At 42.9% G+C, this 16,331-nt stretch overlaps 1 protein-coding gene across 1 annotated transcript; it reads right to left on the reverse strand.

The window, feature by feature from the left end:
• Positions 1–9,138: 9,138 nt before the first annotated feature.
• MRPL22 (mitochondrial ribosomal protein L22) lies at positions 9,139–16,321 on the reverse strand. Its single transcript, XM_064725252.1, has 7 exons — positions 16,239–16,321; positions 15,580–15,625; positions 14,376–14,511; positions 13,189–13,254; positions 12,778–12,855; positions 11,872–11,941; positions 9,139–10,816 (listed from the first exon to the last, which is right to left on the reverse strand). The coding sequence occupies exons 1-7, from the start codon at positions 16,264–16,266 to the stop codon at positions 10,605–10,607; spliced, it is 636 nt and encodes a 211-aa protein (XP_064581322.1). The 5' UTR covers positions 16,267–16,321; the 3' UTR covers positions 9,139–10,604.
• Between the last annotated feature and the right edge of the window lie 10 nt (positions 16,322–16,331).

The following is a 16,331-nucleotide window of genomic DNA, read 5'->3' on the forward strand; positions in this document are numbered from 1 at the left end:
CAAGTCTAAATCCTTTTGGTACTTGGAAATTGAGGGGTACACTGTGCCTTTTACAAACAGACAGATGCCACTTGTCCTCACAGAGCACCCTCTTCTCCCTCTTCCTTTGTCATGTGCTGCAGCACACCTGCTGCTACCTTTGCACTCCTGGTATTCTCATTCCCACCCAAATTTCCTCTTATTTCTCAAGAGGAATATATGCCTCAGCCTTACACAAGTCTGTGAGAGCAGGAAACTCTCAGCTGGATCCTTGGGCAGTGCAGACCCTTCCCCAGCCCTGTCCTGCAGGGGACAGAGCTCTGGTTTTGCTGGGACACTTTGGGGACCTGGCCAGCAGGACTGGCAGCACTGATCCATGACCACTTCTTGTCTCACATTTTGCTTCTCCTGCTGCATGTTTTCCTGTTGTTTTTATTTTTCACAGACACCTGGCAAAAGAAAAACAACCCTGCACCTCACAGACATTTTAATAATTCATATTCAACTTCAGTCGCTGGAAGTTTAATAAACAGGTTCTTATTAGAATACAATCACTTCTTCTTAAAGCGGGCAGTTTTTAGGAATGAAATCATAATAATTACCTGGAAGAATATGTATGAATAACAAACATTCAGTCCTCCTGTTTTCATTGACTTGTTCATTTCCATGAAAGACTTTCCCACTGTTCCCCTTGCCTCTGTTTTAGCAAAGACTTTGCTTTTAATTGGACTGAATATTCAGCTGGGTTCAAACCCAAATTTTTATGTAAAAAAGCTACTCATAGCAACCAGCTCATCCTGGAATCCATTAAAAATAACAAGAGGGATTGGAATGAGATTATTTCAAGAGCTCTCTTGCATTCACAGGAAAACAGATTTATTGCTCTTGCAGAGAAGCTCTCCCAGGCAAGGGAGATGCAGGTGATAACACTGAGTCCTCCTGGTTTTTCCTCTTGTCCACAAAGCAAAACCACGAGGATTTCTGAGCTAATTTCATCCCAGAAAACCAGCTTGCCATGCTCTGAGAGCCTGTTATCAGCACTGCCTGTTCCTGCAGCCTCCCTCCTTCAGCCCTCCCTCGGGATGCCCTGTGAAATTCCACCTGGCACTGAATGGAATCAATGGGGAATTCTGCACAAAACCAAAATTAACCAGATGCTGCAATAAGAACACCTGCAAGAGCCAGGAAAGCAGGTTGAAAAGCTGCCTGACACCCTCAGAGCAGGGAAGCCCAGCAGCCTCAGCTTTGTGCTGCAACAGGGGGTGACCCCATCCTGACCACCCACCCTTGGCCCAAACACCCTCTCACGGGGCTCCAGTGAAATTTGGGCTCACAAATAAATTTGGGCTCACAGCATGTTGCCCTAAGAGCAGAGCACAGTGCCAAATTGCAGCCTGCCACCTCAGCTGCCACCCCTCTGGGAGGATGCAGGCAGTGTTTTCATTCCAGAGGAGGGGGTTTTTTAATTTCTCTCACGTAAAAAATAGCTATTTTCATAAAAAGCATCTTTCCTGCCCTCCCACTCACAGCAAGAAAATGGAAAATGATCCAGAGACTTTAGGTTTCTCCTTCTAGCTCCTGACAGGGGAAATTCTCAGGAAGAAAAAGAAACCCTGCTTTAACAAGATAATTAATTGTTTTGGGGGACATGTGTTGTGGAACTCTTGAATGGAAGAGAACACGGGGGTAGGAAAATTCTGACTTTCTCAACAGGGAAAAAAATAATTCCTTTGTAGATCAGAGACATACACACCCTGAGGCTGTGGCTGAATATTTGAAGGGCAAGTCCTCAACTAAGGCTTTCCTCACTGGCTGCCCTGCAGTGACCTCATGCAGCAGCCCCTGCAGGAGCCTTGAATCTCCATCTGCAAAGGCAGGGGCTTGGATGCACATTGAACTCCAGGGCTACAAACACAGGCCAGTGAAGGAGCAGCATGTTCTCCTGTGTCAGGTAACACATGGCCTTTCATGCTGCTCTTCAAAGCAGAACATCTTCCTTTGGAGCACAGGCAGCCCCAGCTTGGGATTCTGGAGAAAGGTTTGTGATAGAGGAGTCCTGATTAGAAGCTAAATGAAACAGGGTAAATTTTAGAGGTTTTAAGGACAAGTTTTATTGACTGCCACACACCCCTAAGTGCTGAAAGTCTGCTGATCCCAAAGGTCTGGGCTGCCAAACAAAAGTCACAGGAGCCAAGGAGGTTTTCTTTGAAGTCTTGCTTCTAGTTGCTTACAACTTACATTCCTCAAATGAAATGAGCTGCAGTTTGGCTCTCTGTAGATAAAGGTCTCACATTTGCACCATACCCAAAGAGCTCCCAGAGCTCAGACATTGCTCTGCCCTGTGCAGGTTCCTGCAGGAGTTCATCCCTGTAAAGCACAGTGAAAGGTGAAGGTTAAAGGCACTAAGTCCCACATTTTCCTGCAATCCCACACCACAAGTCTTTTTTTGTTTTCTCTAAGAGCAAACTAAAATGAACTGAGCATTAGTGTAGCTTAGCTCTGTAGCAGATCTTTAGCTGATATAAATTAACAGAGCTCTGACCCATATTCCTAATTCACACTTCCTGCCAACCCAGGAATGGGGAGTGAACACAACCAGGAGGAATGCAGTTAACAACAAGGTCAAGGACTCATCTTTCACCTTCATTTTGATAACCCTCATGCCAAAAGCAGAAGAGGAAAGAGGCATTTATTTCATTGTCCTGGAGTTCATTCACTCTGTGTTTTATAAGAGCCTGTAAATTCGTGTTTTCTGCCAACTCATTTTCCCTGGTGCACTGGCAGAGAAGCACACTGGGCAAACACAAAATCCCAAAAATACTGACCATGTTTGGATCTAACCTACTTTGGGAATCTGGGATGCAGAGGAAGTTGAACTGGCTACCCAGTTCCAGCTGTGTAAGAGTGCCCTGGCTTCTTTTAAAGCTTATTTATGTACAGATCAAACAAACAGACTTCCAAGCGCTTTCATTTAACTTTGATGCCAAACTTTGATGTCTTCACCATTTACAGTAATCATTTTTATGTGCATTTAATATAATTTTTTTAGTCCAAAACACTATACATAAAAAGACCAACTTCATTTAAAATATGCAGCATTTTTGCTATTTGAAAACTCTGCATTTTTAATTTGTTTCTTATCAGCAGAGTACTTCTGGGGCAAGGAGAACATCAAGTTTTTAATGCCTTTCAGTTGATTTAAATTAATACTTTATGTTTTTATTCAAAAGAGCTGACTGATAGAAGGGTGCTGACATTTTTTTCACACTCTTTCTCTGGCATGTGTTATATGCAAAGTAATAGTTATTTCTTAAATGTTTGGTGCTTTATTCCATGATGAGTACCCAGAAGATAACATTTCCACACAGCTTAATGCACTTGGATCATTGCTCAAATGCCCAGGCTGGGTAGGAAAGGGTCTCAAGGTTAAGATTTTAAGATTTGTATCTTAATATATCAAACATTTGTTTTAGAGGCAAACACTACCTTTGTGTGCTTGGAAGACCCATCCCCTCAAAACAACAAAGCAGGGAAGTGTCTTCCTCCTTGGCTCTGTGTCTCTGCTGAGCTCTTTCCCAAAAACATAGAAAGCCACAAAGATAAGAGTGAAACTTTTAATCAAAAGGGGCCTGAATGATTTCTATTGCATTTAATACCCACTTCATCACTGTCTCTGCACAAAAGGACTGTGTTGGATTCCAGAGCTGACAGGAGTGGTGAGGCAGAGGGCAGTTTTCAATTGGGGAGCTGCACCCCTTTTCTTTTAAAATCAGTGGAGGAGGATTATCTGGAGTTACCTTTTCACTGCTCAGTGCTTCCCCTTCCTTTACCCCAGGTAGCTCAGAGGCTGGAGAAATCTGGTACAGGATGGAGCTCAGACAGGAGTCACTGAAAATGCAAACTCAGACTGTCCCTGCTACAGCCACCATAGTCACAGACAGGATCTAGAAATGTCTGGAAAATGGGGAGAACTTAGAGGAGGAACTGTAATCACACAGCCAAGTCCCACACAGCACAGGCTGCTGCAGAATCAGCACCACGTTTTTACAGAATGAAAATATTATTGCCATTATCCATGAGGGCAAAGTACAGGGGAGAAAGTTTTTCTCTCTAGGGCAGATGGAGGAGGAGGAGAGCAGTGAGAAGAAATCATTAGAAAAATAATTGGCTGCCTGCTTTGCACAGTTGCCACAAAATGTTTATGCTGTCAGTGCCATGAGGGTATTGACTTGCCAAAGTCACAGTTGTGCCAAGGAACTGTCAACCACAGGGGCTGCTGTTGCTTTTCACCTTGTGGGTATATGAAACACCCCTGGGTCACCACCCAAGAACCATATCAGAAAGATTTATTATCAACCTCCTCCTGAAACCTAGGATTTTGGCCCCTGAGATTGCTATCAGGGACAAACATAAAATCTGAAAATATCTCTGAAAAATAAAGATAGGATGCTGTGTGATAAAGGATCTGAATTAAGTTTGTGGAGGGTTTTTTTTTAAGTGAGTAATAAGTTGGAAGCTTCTGTGTCAGAGAACAAAAGACCTGTTGTTTTTCCCTGCTGTAGATAGAAAGAACTGTTAATATCTTACATTCAGGCAAAATGATACTGAGTTAATTCCAGGAGTGTTGCTGGAGTGGGGCAGAAATGTCACTTTATTAAAGCAGTTGTTTTGCTTTTCCACCTCATTTTCCAACTAACTTTAACAAAACACAACTTGAAGAAGGAAGGATGCCTTTTTTTGTATCAAAGGAGATGGATGTAAAAAAGAACTCGTAAGATACCCAGAAGTGGTTAACTGAGGACAGGGAATCACTGCAAAAATTCCATCAAGAAGCCTCTCTTATCAGCAAGAAATCACATTAAAGAAGGGCATGCTCTGAGAAGGAAAGCCATGCACCACACAGTAACTTACTCATACATTACATGTGTAAAGAAAGCTTCTAAGAGCAGCATCCTGAGAGCAGCTGCAGCTCCCTGCAAGTCCCTGCTGCTCTGGGCTGCTGAGCACACTCAGCACACAGCAGGGTTCACCTCTCATGGCTATCTCAGCCCAAAGCCAACCTGCTCCACGAATAAAATCCCTGCATGCTAGAGCAGGACACGAGAAGATTGCCCGTGTTGCTGAGAGATTATCAAGTGAATAAATCTAGCATGTGATAGATAAAACAAATAGCCATTAAAAATACAAATTTCTCAGCGCTAGGAAGAGAAATGCATTCCCAGCACAGATTCTAAAAGCCTTCAAAAAGACAGGCATATCCAGCATCAGAACAGATGGAGGAGATGAACAATAATTGCTTTCCAAGCATCCATCCCCACAAAAGCAGTGAGTACAGGCCCCCTAAAGAGACAGATAATAAGAGCAAAAGAAAAATGAAGAGTAGCTCTGAAACACCTCGGACTTGATGAGAACAGCTGGGAATTTCTGCTTTGAAGTGTGACATACAGAGACAAATGCAGACACTTCTGGCTACTCAGCCAATAGTTGAGTTGGTATTGCCTTGATCTCAGAAATTTCCACTGACCTTTGGAGGTGAGAGAGGTGTAACTGCACCAGACTTCTGATTCTTGCTCTTGACTCCAGTCAGCCCAAAGTAAATCCAAGTTTCAAATAATTTTGTCCCATCTCTTCAGTGACTTTGGAATCCACCTTCCCCTTCTAAGGGCACCTTAGTTCTGGTTGTTTCACACTCAGATTTCTCTAGATACACCTTGGTCTAAAAAATGAAAATTGTCTTGCCACATTCACCCGTCAAGAGAGAGGGCAGCAGCACGAGCATAATTAAATAATTATTTAAGTAATTATTATTAATTATTTAATCAGTCACTTGTGGGGGTTTCTGGGCTGGTGCCAGCTCTCCCTTCAGAGTTTTTGGACAAACACAGTGTGAGGGGAAGAACTCCTGTGCACTCTCCCAAGCTGTTCCATTACACCTGATTTATAGCATGACACTACTTGTTCTAGCCCATAACCTTGAGCTTGTAAAATACACAGGGGAAAATTTACTAACTACTGAGTTCATCTTAATGCACTGTTGGGAATCTTAAGGGGGGAAAAAAGAAGGGAAGGAATTGGGCATCTAGAGGAGCTGGTTTTGAACAGCAATCCTGTACTGGCCCAGTGCAGTGCATCTCACTCTGCTTCCATTTAAATAAAGTTTCAATTTACACAGCCAGCATACAGTAAGGAGCCATGTTTATCTGCTCTGAAGGTGATAATCAATAGGAGAGTTGTAGACACATTTCCCAGCTTATTAGCTGCACACATGGATGGAGTTTCCCACAACAGCATGTACAAACGCCTTTACTTCACTCTTAGCTGGCATCAGAGCTTGATTAATAACTGAAGACAGAAAACTGGTTTGCAACTTTTCTATTAGGATAGAAAATTGTCACCCACATAGCAGACAAATTCCTAGCAGTAAAGGAGTGTAAACAGCACAGCCCTGAGAGCTGGATCATGGGTGCCACAGGTCCTTTAGCACACAGCCTTGGTGGCTGCACTGCTGTGCAATACACACAGGCACCACCCACACACCCAGAAGTTATTCAGATGCTCTGCCCCACATCTTGTCATTGTTTTCAAGTGTAGACTTTTAGGTTAATTTCCTCAGCTAATACTCTAGAGGTGAATGTCTAATTTGCCCAAGAATGTCTAATTTCTCCTTGGCTTGTTCCTTTCAATGGCAGCCTGCCCTCTGTACTAATGTACAACTTCCTTGAGACAAGCAGAGAGTGTTGATGTTACAGAGTAAATACAAAATGAGCTCTGCATTCACTGACTATTCCCAGGAGATATCTTGCTCCTTACTTCAGTCTAAGTACTCAAAAGTCAGTCCTGAAACTTTCTCCTCAAGTTATTTTTACCATGTAAGGCTCCAGCAAACAGCAACTTGCGTGATTATTTCTGCCATTACACTCTCTTACTTTGTTCAGCTTTTAATTATTTTAAATTACATGGCTGAAGTGCTGCTGGATAGATGTCATTCAGCAATAAAGGCTTGTTCTTTGACGAGCCTGAAGTAGGGCCCTTTTCAGCAGGATTGTAGCTCATATGCTGGGGAATGTCACACTCAGGTTCTGTGGTTCACTGAGGACATTAGGAGTAACCTCATTTCTATTCAAAGCAGAATTGTGTTTGCAAATTACTTTCCAGCATCCCAGCAGTGGATTCTCATAGGGACTGGCAGGAAGCAGTGACTCCTATTGCTCCTCCATTCCAGTGACTGAAGGATTTCCCAAGTGACAGCACAGGAGTGTCACACAGCTCCAGCTTGTGCCAACAGGGAATCACAGCATTTGTACTGCACAACCTTGGTCAAAGCAAGTTCACTGCAGGTACAGCAACACAGCTGAAGCACTGGGCACAGCTGTCACCTGTGTCACTGGGCACAGCTGTGTCACTGATCTCAGCTGTCACCTGTGTCACTGGGCACAGCTGTCATCTGTGTCACTGGGCACAGCTGTGTCACTGGGCACAGCTGTCACCTGTGTCACTGATCACAGCTGTCATCTGTGTCACTGGGCACAGCTGTCACCTGTGTCACTGGGCACACCTGTGTCACTGATCTCAGCTGTCACCTGTGTCACTGGGCACAGCTGGCAGTGCCCAGGTACCAGCTGAGCCCTAATCCAGCCCATCTCACCACAGCAGTTCCCAGCACACACCTGTCCACAACCAGCAGTGCCCAACTGTCCTGTCACTGAATCACACTCTCATTTATCTTCCATGTTTAAAAAGGACAGGGATCATTTTATAACTACAGTCATGAGCCTTCTTACTCTACCTTTGATGAACCACCTCATTAATAACTGCCCAGAAGCCTTAAAAAGGAAAAAACAACCAACCAACCACACACATCCATAAAGATATCAGGCTGCCTCACTAAAGTACTTCTACCTTCTCACTGGATACTTCAAAATGTTTATGAACAAGCCCAACAGCAGGTTTACAAGTTTCTCCTCAGTTAAATCTCACATTCCTCTCTTCAGATTTCCCTGAAGCCTCACACCTTCTCATGTACTTGCTCCTTCTGCTGTTTCTGTACCAGCAGCACAAACACCCACCATGGTGAGTTTACAGTGCCCCCAGATGTTACTCATGAAATCAGCACCAAGCAGAGGCCTCGCTGCCTCTCCATCCCTTCTGGTGACAGCTCATTTTCAAACATTCTTTTATAATAAATGATCTGCTAAAGGCTTATTGCAGTCAGCATGGAAATTTGTGTCTGAATCTGTACCAAACACCTAACTGAGGTGCAGATGTACTGTAATTACCATGAAAACACAGTAGAATCAAACCTCTAAAATGTATAAATATACAATTATATGTAGTACTTGTCAGTATAAAGCTGTGTCACTAGATCTTACTGAACTGGAAAAGGTTCAGTTCTCAGCATTCTGATGGACCTAGCACAGAAACCACTCCAGACATTCTCACCACCCTACCAGGGAAAGGCAGGGACCCAGCCAGCTCCTCACCTCACCCCATCTCCCACCACTCCTGGCACAGACACAGCTGTGGAGCTTCCTTAGCCTGCACCATAAATATCAGCTCTGGGTTATGCATGTTTAAGACAGCAGAAAATGCTACCAAGGCACAGAAGAATACTAAAAACATGCCAAAAATGAGTTTTCCCACTTACTGTCTTGAAGAAGAAAACAAGAAGCAACAACCTTGCTTTTTAACTGAAAAAAATTTTAAAGCCTAGGTCTGTTTGTTTAGAGGACTTTCAGGGCCACCTGCAAATCATAAAGCAGCTGGAAAATAAATCTTCTCACTTCTCTCTCTGTGTCTGTGGATTCATAACCACAGTAATGATATCTCTAAGGATACAGCCTTCTCTGGAGGTCCAGAAAGGATCTGAAGCAAAATCTACAGCATGCAGGAGAAATAGGTACTGGAATAAAATACCTAGAAGCCAGGTTTTAGAAATTTACATGTGTCTAAGTGTAATATATATGAGTGCTTATTAAACTTGGATTATTTTGCAATTCTTCAGTCTTATCCCAGATCAGTCATCCCCAAAAAGATTATAAACAATTCAAATTTGCCACAACTTGTAAGAGATTCACTCTGACAGAGGAGTGCAAGGGCAGCTGGCAGAGCCCAGTACAGCTGTTTATCACAGTACAACAGAAACACTTCTTCAAACACACATCAGGGACTGCAGAGATAGAGAGTTTTATCAGAACACACCTTTCAGGCAAGTTACTAAATCGTGGTTTTACAGCAAGAAATGTGTTTGAAAGAGAACCAGCACTGCAGAGCCAGATTGCAAATAGAGCCCCATTAATGGAACTGAGCTCTCAGTGGGCTTCTAAACATCATGAAACTCTTTCTTTGGTAGCCAAAAGAAATCACACTGTTCCAGCCTTTGTCAAGACAATAAAAATAATTTGTTTCCTTACAGGAACTGTCCCTTTCCCATCAGCCAATACTGATCCAAGTAAACACATGTAAGAAAAGCCACCATGAGTTGTTGCAGTAAAAAGACTCAAGTGAGGTAAGCAAGCTATCTCCCATTCCAATGTTCCCAGAATGGAAAAGAAAGGTCCAAATATCAGACATTTGCATCTACAAGCAGCTGCTCATTCTGTTTCGATGTTCGTCAATTCTGACCATCTTGATTTGAAAATCTGACTTGAGTGAAATGAGATTCCCCCTCTCAATCTCAGTCCTCTTCTCTTTAAGGAAGTAATGATAAAAATGGGATTGTTTTCAGAGATCTGAAAGGCTGGTTTGTACATGCAACAAGCCATTCCATATGAAATCCATGGAGTGTTTCATTTTCCTCAATGCTACAAAAGCAATTTGTTTCCAGACAATGCAGAATTATGCATTGAATTAAGCTTTATGCAGAATTAAGCTTTTCTCCATATTTTGCCTGTTACCCACAATGAATTTCCAGAGAGAACATCCTGAACTCCATGCCTGTATCAGATTATTAATGCCACGGGCAAAATCCAAAAGAGTTTGACCATTCTGGAAGTTTTCACTGCCACCTCCTCTCTGACAAACTAAATATTGCCACCTACTGACTGCCAGAGCCTGAACTTACAAGGATTTTTTTATTTCCCTCTCCCAGACACAATTCCCAAGACACACAATGAAGGCTGTCACAGCCCAGATAAGCCAAAAACTGATGTCTGATAATCTGAGATATTATTATTACTTGGTTTTGTCCACTCTTACTTGTTTTCTTCCAATGCTTTAACTACTTTAAGACATCAAATTTTAGTTTGAGGTTTGATCTTGCAACATGACTGTCAAGCACACAGTTTTACACTGAAAGCCTCACCATACATAGCAGAGACACCAAGCTGTATAACAGCACCATATGTTTTAGATTTGACAGTCCAGAGTCGAGCTTGAATGCTGTGGTCCAAGTAACTCAGAAAAAGTAACATCTGCTGCTCCAAGATTTTTCCATACCCTTGACAAATACTTTTTTTCCATACCCTTGACAATACTTTCCATACTTGACAAATAAAGAAAAACCCATGATTTTTCTCACATCACCCAGCTCCAGCAGCACCAAAGATATAACTAAACCATGCCTTTAATTATTCCTTCACACAATTACATTGCCCAACAAGAGACACCTCTACAGCCACTAAAGTGAGTCACAGTGTGTGAACCAGGGTTCTGTTCCTCAGCTGCTGCACGTATTCCTTTGCTTGGTCAAAGCCAGTCCTTGGTGGCTCTGGGGGAGGAGGAGGACCTTCCACCAGCTTCACAAAGTAGTGGCACCTGCTGATTTTCATCATGCCAAACATGCCCTTGCCGTGGCACCGCAGGCGCTTCACGTAGCGGCCCCTGCCCGTCTGCGACTCCGCTGAGGAAACAGGACAGGGAGAGAGGAGGATTCAGTCAAGCACAAACTGCTACAGCTGCAATAAAACACCTGAATTGCCAGAGGATTTTTCATGGCTGTTTCTAGGAAGTTAATTCTACTTGGGATTCTCCCCTGCATCTTTCTTCTGTTGCATTTAGCAGATCAGTGCAACAGAGGAACCCGTGAGCTGCATTAACGCTCTTCAGGAGCACCAAAAAGGGGAATTTAGAAAGCAGGCACGCCAAGAGAAATATGTGCTGAAGGACAAGTCACACTGAGCACTTACTAGATTATACAGCTCTTCTGGAGGTGGTATTCATTTCACTGCCTTTCAGTAGTTTGTCTCATGAATTCCTGTGAAGTCTTACAGACTTCATTTCCCCCCTTTCTGCCTTTATTGCATTCATCACAGGTATTTTCATTATCTGCACATCCAGTCCTGCACTACAGCTCAGCCTTCTTGTGGCAGAGCCTTGGAAGGCTCCAAAGAATTCTAATCAAATCTCTCTACAGTCCAGGTGACTTTAAGCTTATGAGGTCAGTTGAGTAAAATTTATTCCCTATGAGACAAAATGGGAATTTTTTCTTTGGGCATCAAAACACCTAAGAGCAAACATTTCTCTAATATTTTCTAGGCTAAAAAGCACTTTAGTTATTACAAGCTTATCCTGCTAACATCTACAGACAAGTCTTTTTATTAAGAATTTTACTGTTATTACTCATTTACTTTTATACTGTGTCTGATGGAAGTTTAACTTTGGTTCTGCAAATCAAATTGTACCAGACCCAGACAAAGATTCCACCATCTCTGGCTGGCAACATTAAAAACTAGAAACTGTTTGCAGAAATTCCATTCTCAGAGGGATAAATCCCATGTTAAAAATGCTGCAAACATGTGCTTTTCATGTTTAGAAAAAGTTAAGTTTAGCAGGAACTGTCCTCTATTCACTTCTGGTGATTTCAAGCATCAAAATCTTATTAAATATAACACAGTTTCACAGGGTAGGATAGAGTAAGATGACATTTTTCTAATGCACTAAATTAAAAAAATGTACCTATGTGTAAGTTTGATTTGAATTCCACATTGTGCTTTCTTACAGCCATTTCCTGTGCTTCTAACAGAACCTGTAACAAAAGGACAAGAAATGGAAATACTGAGAATTTAAGCAATGCTATTTCTTATCTCTAGATAACATGAAAGAAATTGCAAGTTTAAGTCAGTTATAGAAAAATTATTTTATAAAGATAAAAACTTTTAAAAGACAAGCATCTTTTACATAAGGATGTTCCTTGCATAGAATGAAAAAGCCTCAAGACAATTTTATTACATTTTTGGGGAGGAAAGGGAGTGGAAAAGATGTTTTCCACCAGCATTTGTCAGCCTTCCCTCCACAGACATTTGTGTAATTAGACATCTGATTAGAAATAAATTCCAAGGTGGGCAAAATGAACTTGGTCCATTCAATCTTTTCTGTTAATACAGGACATTTCTTTGCCATAATTATAGCAGAAGTCAACACTTTAGCCAAGAAAATGAGTAACTTGAGAATCCAAACTACCAGAGTGTATTCAGAGCTTTTGTGCCTTTACAGAACTCAGTCCTCTCCTCAATAATGTCCCTCATCTCTTACAGTGTAAGAACCAGAGCACACAGATGTAGCAGCCATTAGTGACCAGGATTCTGCACCTTTTACCATGAACTTAACACCAAGCACTGCTGGAGAGGACACCCACATGGACTTTATCACCATGCCAAGTTAAAACAGCCAGCAAAAGTGACCCCAGCATATTCATAAGTCACAACTTTACACGACTGTAACAAAAATATGTTGTTAGAATGTGCTCCCAACAGGCTTACTTGAAACACAAAAACCCAAAGAAGTAGAAACAAACTTCTGGTGAGAGGTATTGATGTTAAAGTTTCCTGGAAACCAGGAGAATTAAAGAATACTGCTCTTTACCTCTTTGATCACCTTTGCTCCCTTTTTGTCACTGAATTCCAGCTGAGCGAGAGCCTGATCAATGGACATTCCTTTTATCTGCAATCAAAGTGTTAAAATTAATTTCTGCTAACTACTATCTGCTTACTACTTTCTACTTACAAGTATTTCCTTTTTCTTATTCAGAAGACCTGTAAATTATACTGCTATTATAAAAACAAAAATACTGTCAATTCCTTAATTATAATTTCTTCACTGTAATACCTTATAGCTAAACCCAACTAAAGCCATTCCCTGTCCAGACCCATGCTCACCCCCAGGACTCTGCTATAAAAGTGCTGATTAAACTGTGACTGAATGAGGCTCTTAAGACAAATACAGCAATTACATTTTGCATTCTCTCAAGTACAGTACAAAATACTCTCTGCTTACCAGTTTTGCCAGGTACCACATCTTATCTTTGCTGTATTTTATTTCCCTCCGACAGTGATATATTTCCTAGGGGCAAAAAAAGAAAAAAGTTAAAGGATGAATAATTTTGCTGTGAAAACAGGAATGGAGCATCCATGTCTGCTCCACAATCTATGTTCTTACTAGGAATAAAATAAGGATGTCTCTGTCTACTATGAGAACAGCACATACCTTTGGCATTTGAAACTGAAAGCACTAAAAAAAGATGCTGGCACACAGGAAATTTTAATTTAATCTTATGACAGTTTATAAGCAGAAGTCCCTCAGAAGGTTTATCACCACCTTTTCCTCTCATTCTCCCCACTTTAGAAGCCAAGATTGACATGCCCATTCAGCCTTAAAAATATTACCCTGCTGTCAACTCCACTTACTGGGAGAGCAAATAAACAATATCACCAGAATGAACTTAATTAGCCCCGGAGAAGTGAAGAGAGTTTCAAGTTTGATTGGCACAAAAAGCTCCACAGACCCATTTTACATTGCTGCTAACAGGGACCAGCACCAGCTGGTAGAATCTAACATCAATACAAATTTGAAAGAGATGGAACTCTTGATAAGCAGGGGAAACACTGATTTAATAAACAAGTCTGTCAATAGCTGCATTTTCACACACACTGCACCAGCCAGCACAGCCCACAGCAGGCATTTCTGTGTGCTGGGCCACAATGTTCACAAAAGCAATCAATAAATGCTCATGGCCCACAAAATACAGTCCCAAAGAAACCCATTTCTTTTCAGATGTAAATAGTTTTACTTTGCTGAGCAGTGTGTGTAACAGGAGCCACAAGACATCAATTCCTAATGAAGAAAAATGAGAACTATGGAATTCCAGAATATCAGTTCTTCATAGTATAATTTCTACTTCCTTGTAGTTCAGAAACTTCTACAAACACAGGATGGGCCCCTTGCAGCTTGAACCACACACTGAGCAGGTGAGCAGCTCCCAGTAACTCAAGGCTCCAATATAATTTAGAGATGGAAAGCATTCCAAGTGATATCAACCTCTACAATACAGCCAAAAATTGAATAAAATCCTAAAAAATGAGCAAACAAGCTTCCAAACTAGTGCCTTGTGCAGTCACCCTGTGCAGACAGTGACAATTTGTGCAGAAATTCTCAGGTGAGGACATGCTCAGGTGCATCCTTACAGCCGGTCTGCGAGGCTCTCCAGGCAGCTGGGGAGGGTAAACAATCCTGTTCTTCTTCTCCCACTTCCCAATTTTCTGCAGGGATGTGCTGGTGTGGATGCAGGACAGAGGCAAAAGGCTCCCACATGGCAGCCACCTGCAAGGCAAGAGCACAGCCTCAGCTGCTGAACACAAGAGTGCTTTGTCCCTGCTCAGTTTATCTGGAGAAATTGTGAATTTGCTGTCTTGAAAAAGAGAATCAGCACATTTGTACACTCAAAAAACCAAACTATTGAATCCTTTGTAGTTTATGCTGAAAGGGGTTTTTAATTCAGCAGGACTCAAGCTTCTTAAAGCAAACCATGAATGTTGGTATGGGATTCCACATGAAGTGTCCTCAGACTGTCACACAGTCACAGCCACCTCTGTTCTGATGCTCTTGTGGGGTTCAGGACTCACACAAACCATTTGTACCTTTCCCAAGGTACTTTCCATACTTATTTAACTTTTACCAACAACACATTTAGCAGTGAAATTTTCTAGTTTATCAAGGGGCTGAATATCTCAGAGCATTAGAGGTTTATAAACATTGTAAAATTTGAGAAGAGTGTTCTAAACTACTTCCAAAACACAATCAAGTCAATCCAAAAACCAGACAGCTGATAGCAATAAAATCAATTTTCAGACAGTTTGCTCAGCTCAGATTCTGAAAAAACAAGCTACATTTTGCCCCCTGCTGCCTGGATAAAGCAGCAGCCACTGGTGACTACAAGAAATAGATGAGTTCAAGACCAAATACTGAGAGTTTTCCTGAGCCTTGAATGTCTTTGTGTGTGTGGCCAACCTGTGCAAAGCATCTTAAAAACAACAGGCAAACAGCCAAAAGGGGATTGTACACCACTGTCCACAATAATATGTGAGCAGAGATTAGCATAACACACGTATTTCAATGTCATGGAATATTTTTGCAGGTATTTGCAGGGACACAGCTGTGGGGTTCCTCCAGAATGAGGGGAAACTTCAGCAAGTAAGGAAAGCAGTGAGTGTGGAGAGACACCTCCATCGTGGCACAAGCTCTGGATACACAGAAAGACACCACGGGCAGAGAGTGACCTGTGTCCACAGCTCCAGGGTGGGTGAGATGGCCAAGCCAGGGGAGCCCAGAGCCCAGCCCCAGGTGCCCAAGCAGAGCAGTGCCTGTCCCACTGCCCAGGGCCAGACTCACCTCTCTGGCCGTGCCCAGCTGAGGAGACCCCGCGCCCAGGCAGCACCTGAAGGGAGGGGAAAGTGAATGGTAAAAATCAGAATGGTAAAATCACAGCATGGTTTGGGTTGGAAGGGACATTCAAGACCATGCAGCCCCACCCCTCGCCATGGCCAGGACACTAAATTTTTGTACATACTGGAGAAAATGCCATTAACATTTATATGCATGAAATACAGGGTTTGCCTTATACTTCCTTTTTTCCTTCCACTGTCCCAGGCTGCTCCCAGCCCCGTCCAGCCCAGCCTTGGACACTTCCAGGGATCCAGGTGCAGCCACAGCTTCTCTGGGAAACCCGTGCCTGGGCCTCATCACCCTCACAGGGAAGAATTTTTTCACAATATCTAATATAAACCCACTCGCTGCCAGTTTGAAGCCATCCCCTTCACCCTGTCACTCCAGGCGCTTATAAACACCCTCACTCCATCACTCCTGGACGCTCCCTTCAGACACAGCAAGGATATAACTTGGTCACCCCGAGACCTCTCTTCTCCAGGCGGAACACCCCCAATTCTCCCAGCCTTTCCCCACAGGAGCGCTGCTCCATCTCTGCGATCAGCCCGGTGTCCTGCTCTCCGGCCAGCCCCTCCCAAACCCGCGCCGCGTCCCCTCAGCCTCACCCGCGCCCAGCGCCCAGCGCGCCGCCATCTTCCCGGCCGCGCTTTGCGGCAGCGCCGCGGGCGGGCGCACGGGCAGGGGCGCGCTTTGCGACG

This window comes from Zonotrichia leucophrys, chromosome 13 (assembly GCF_028769735.1).
Source record: "Zonotrichia leucophrys gambelii isolate GWCS_2022_RI chromosome 13, RI_Zleu_2.0, whole genome shotgun sequence".
NCBI lineage: Eukaryota > Metazoa > Chordata > Aves > Passeriformes > Passerellidae > Zonotrichia > Zonotrichia leucophrys.

Bases quoted from the DNA above. Each gene is read 5' to 3' on its own strand.
- MRPL22 (XM_064725252.1), bottom strand. From the start codon at position 16,266: ATGGCGGCGCGCTGGGCGCTGGGCGCGG. The intron at 13,255-14,375 runs GTAAGGATGCAC...TTTTGCCCCTAG, and splicing joins GAGAGCCTCGCAGACCGGCT to GAAATATATCACTGTCGGAG. The intron at 12,856-13,188 runs GTAAGCAGAGAG...CTTTGATTGCAG, and splicing joins TGTGGTACCTGGCAAAACTG to ATAAAAGGAATGTCCATTGA.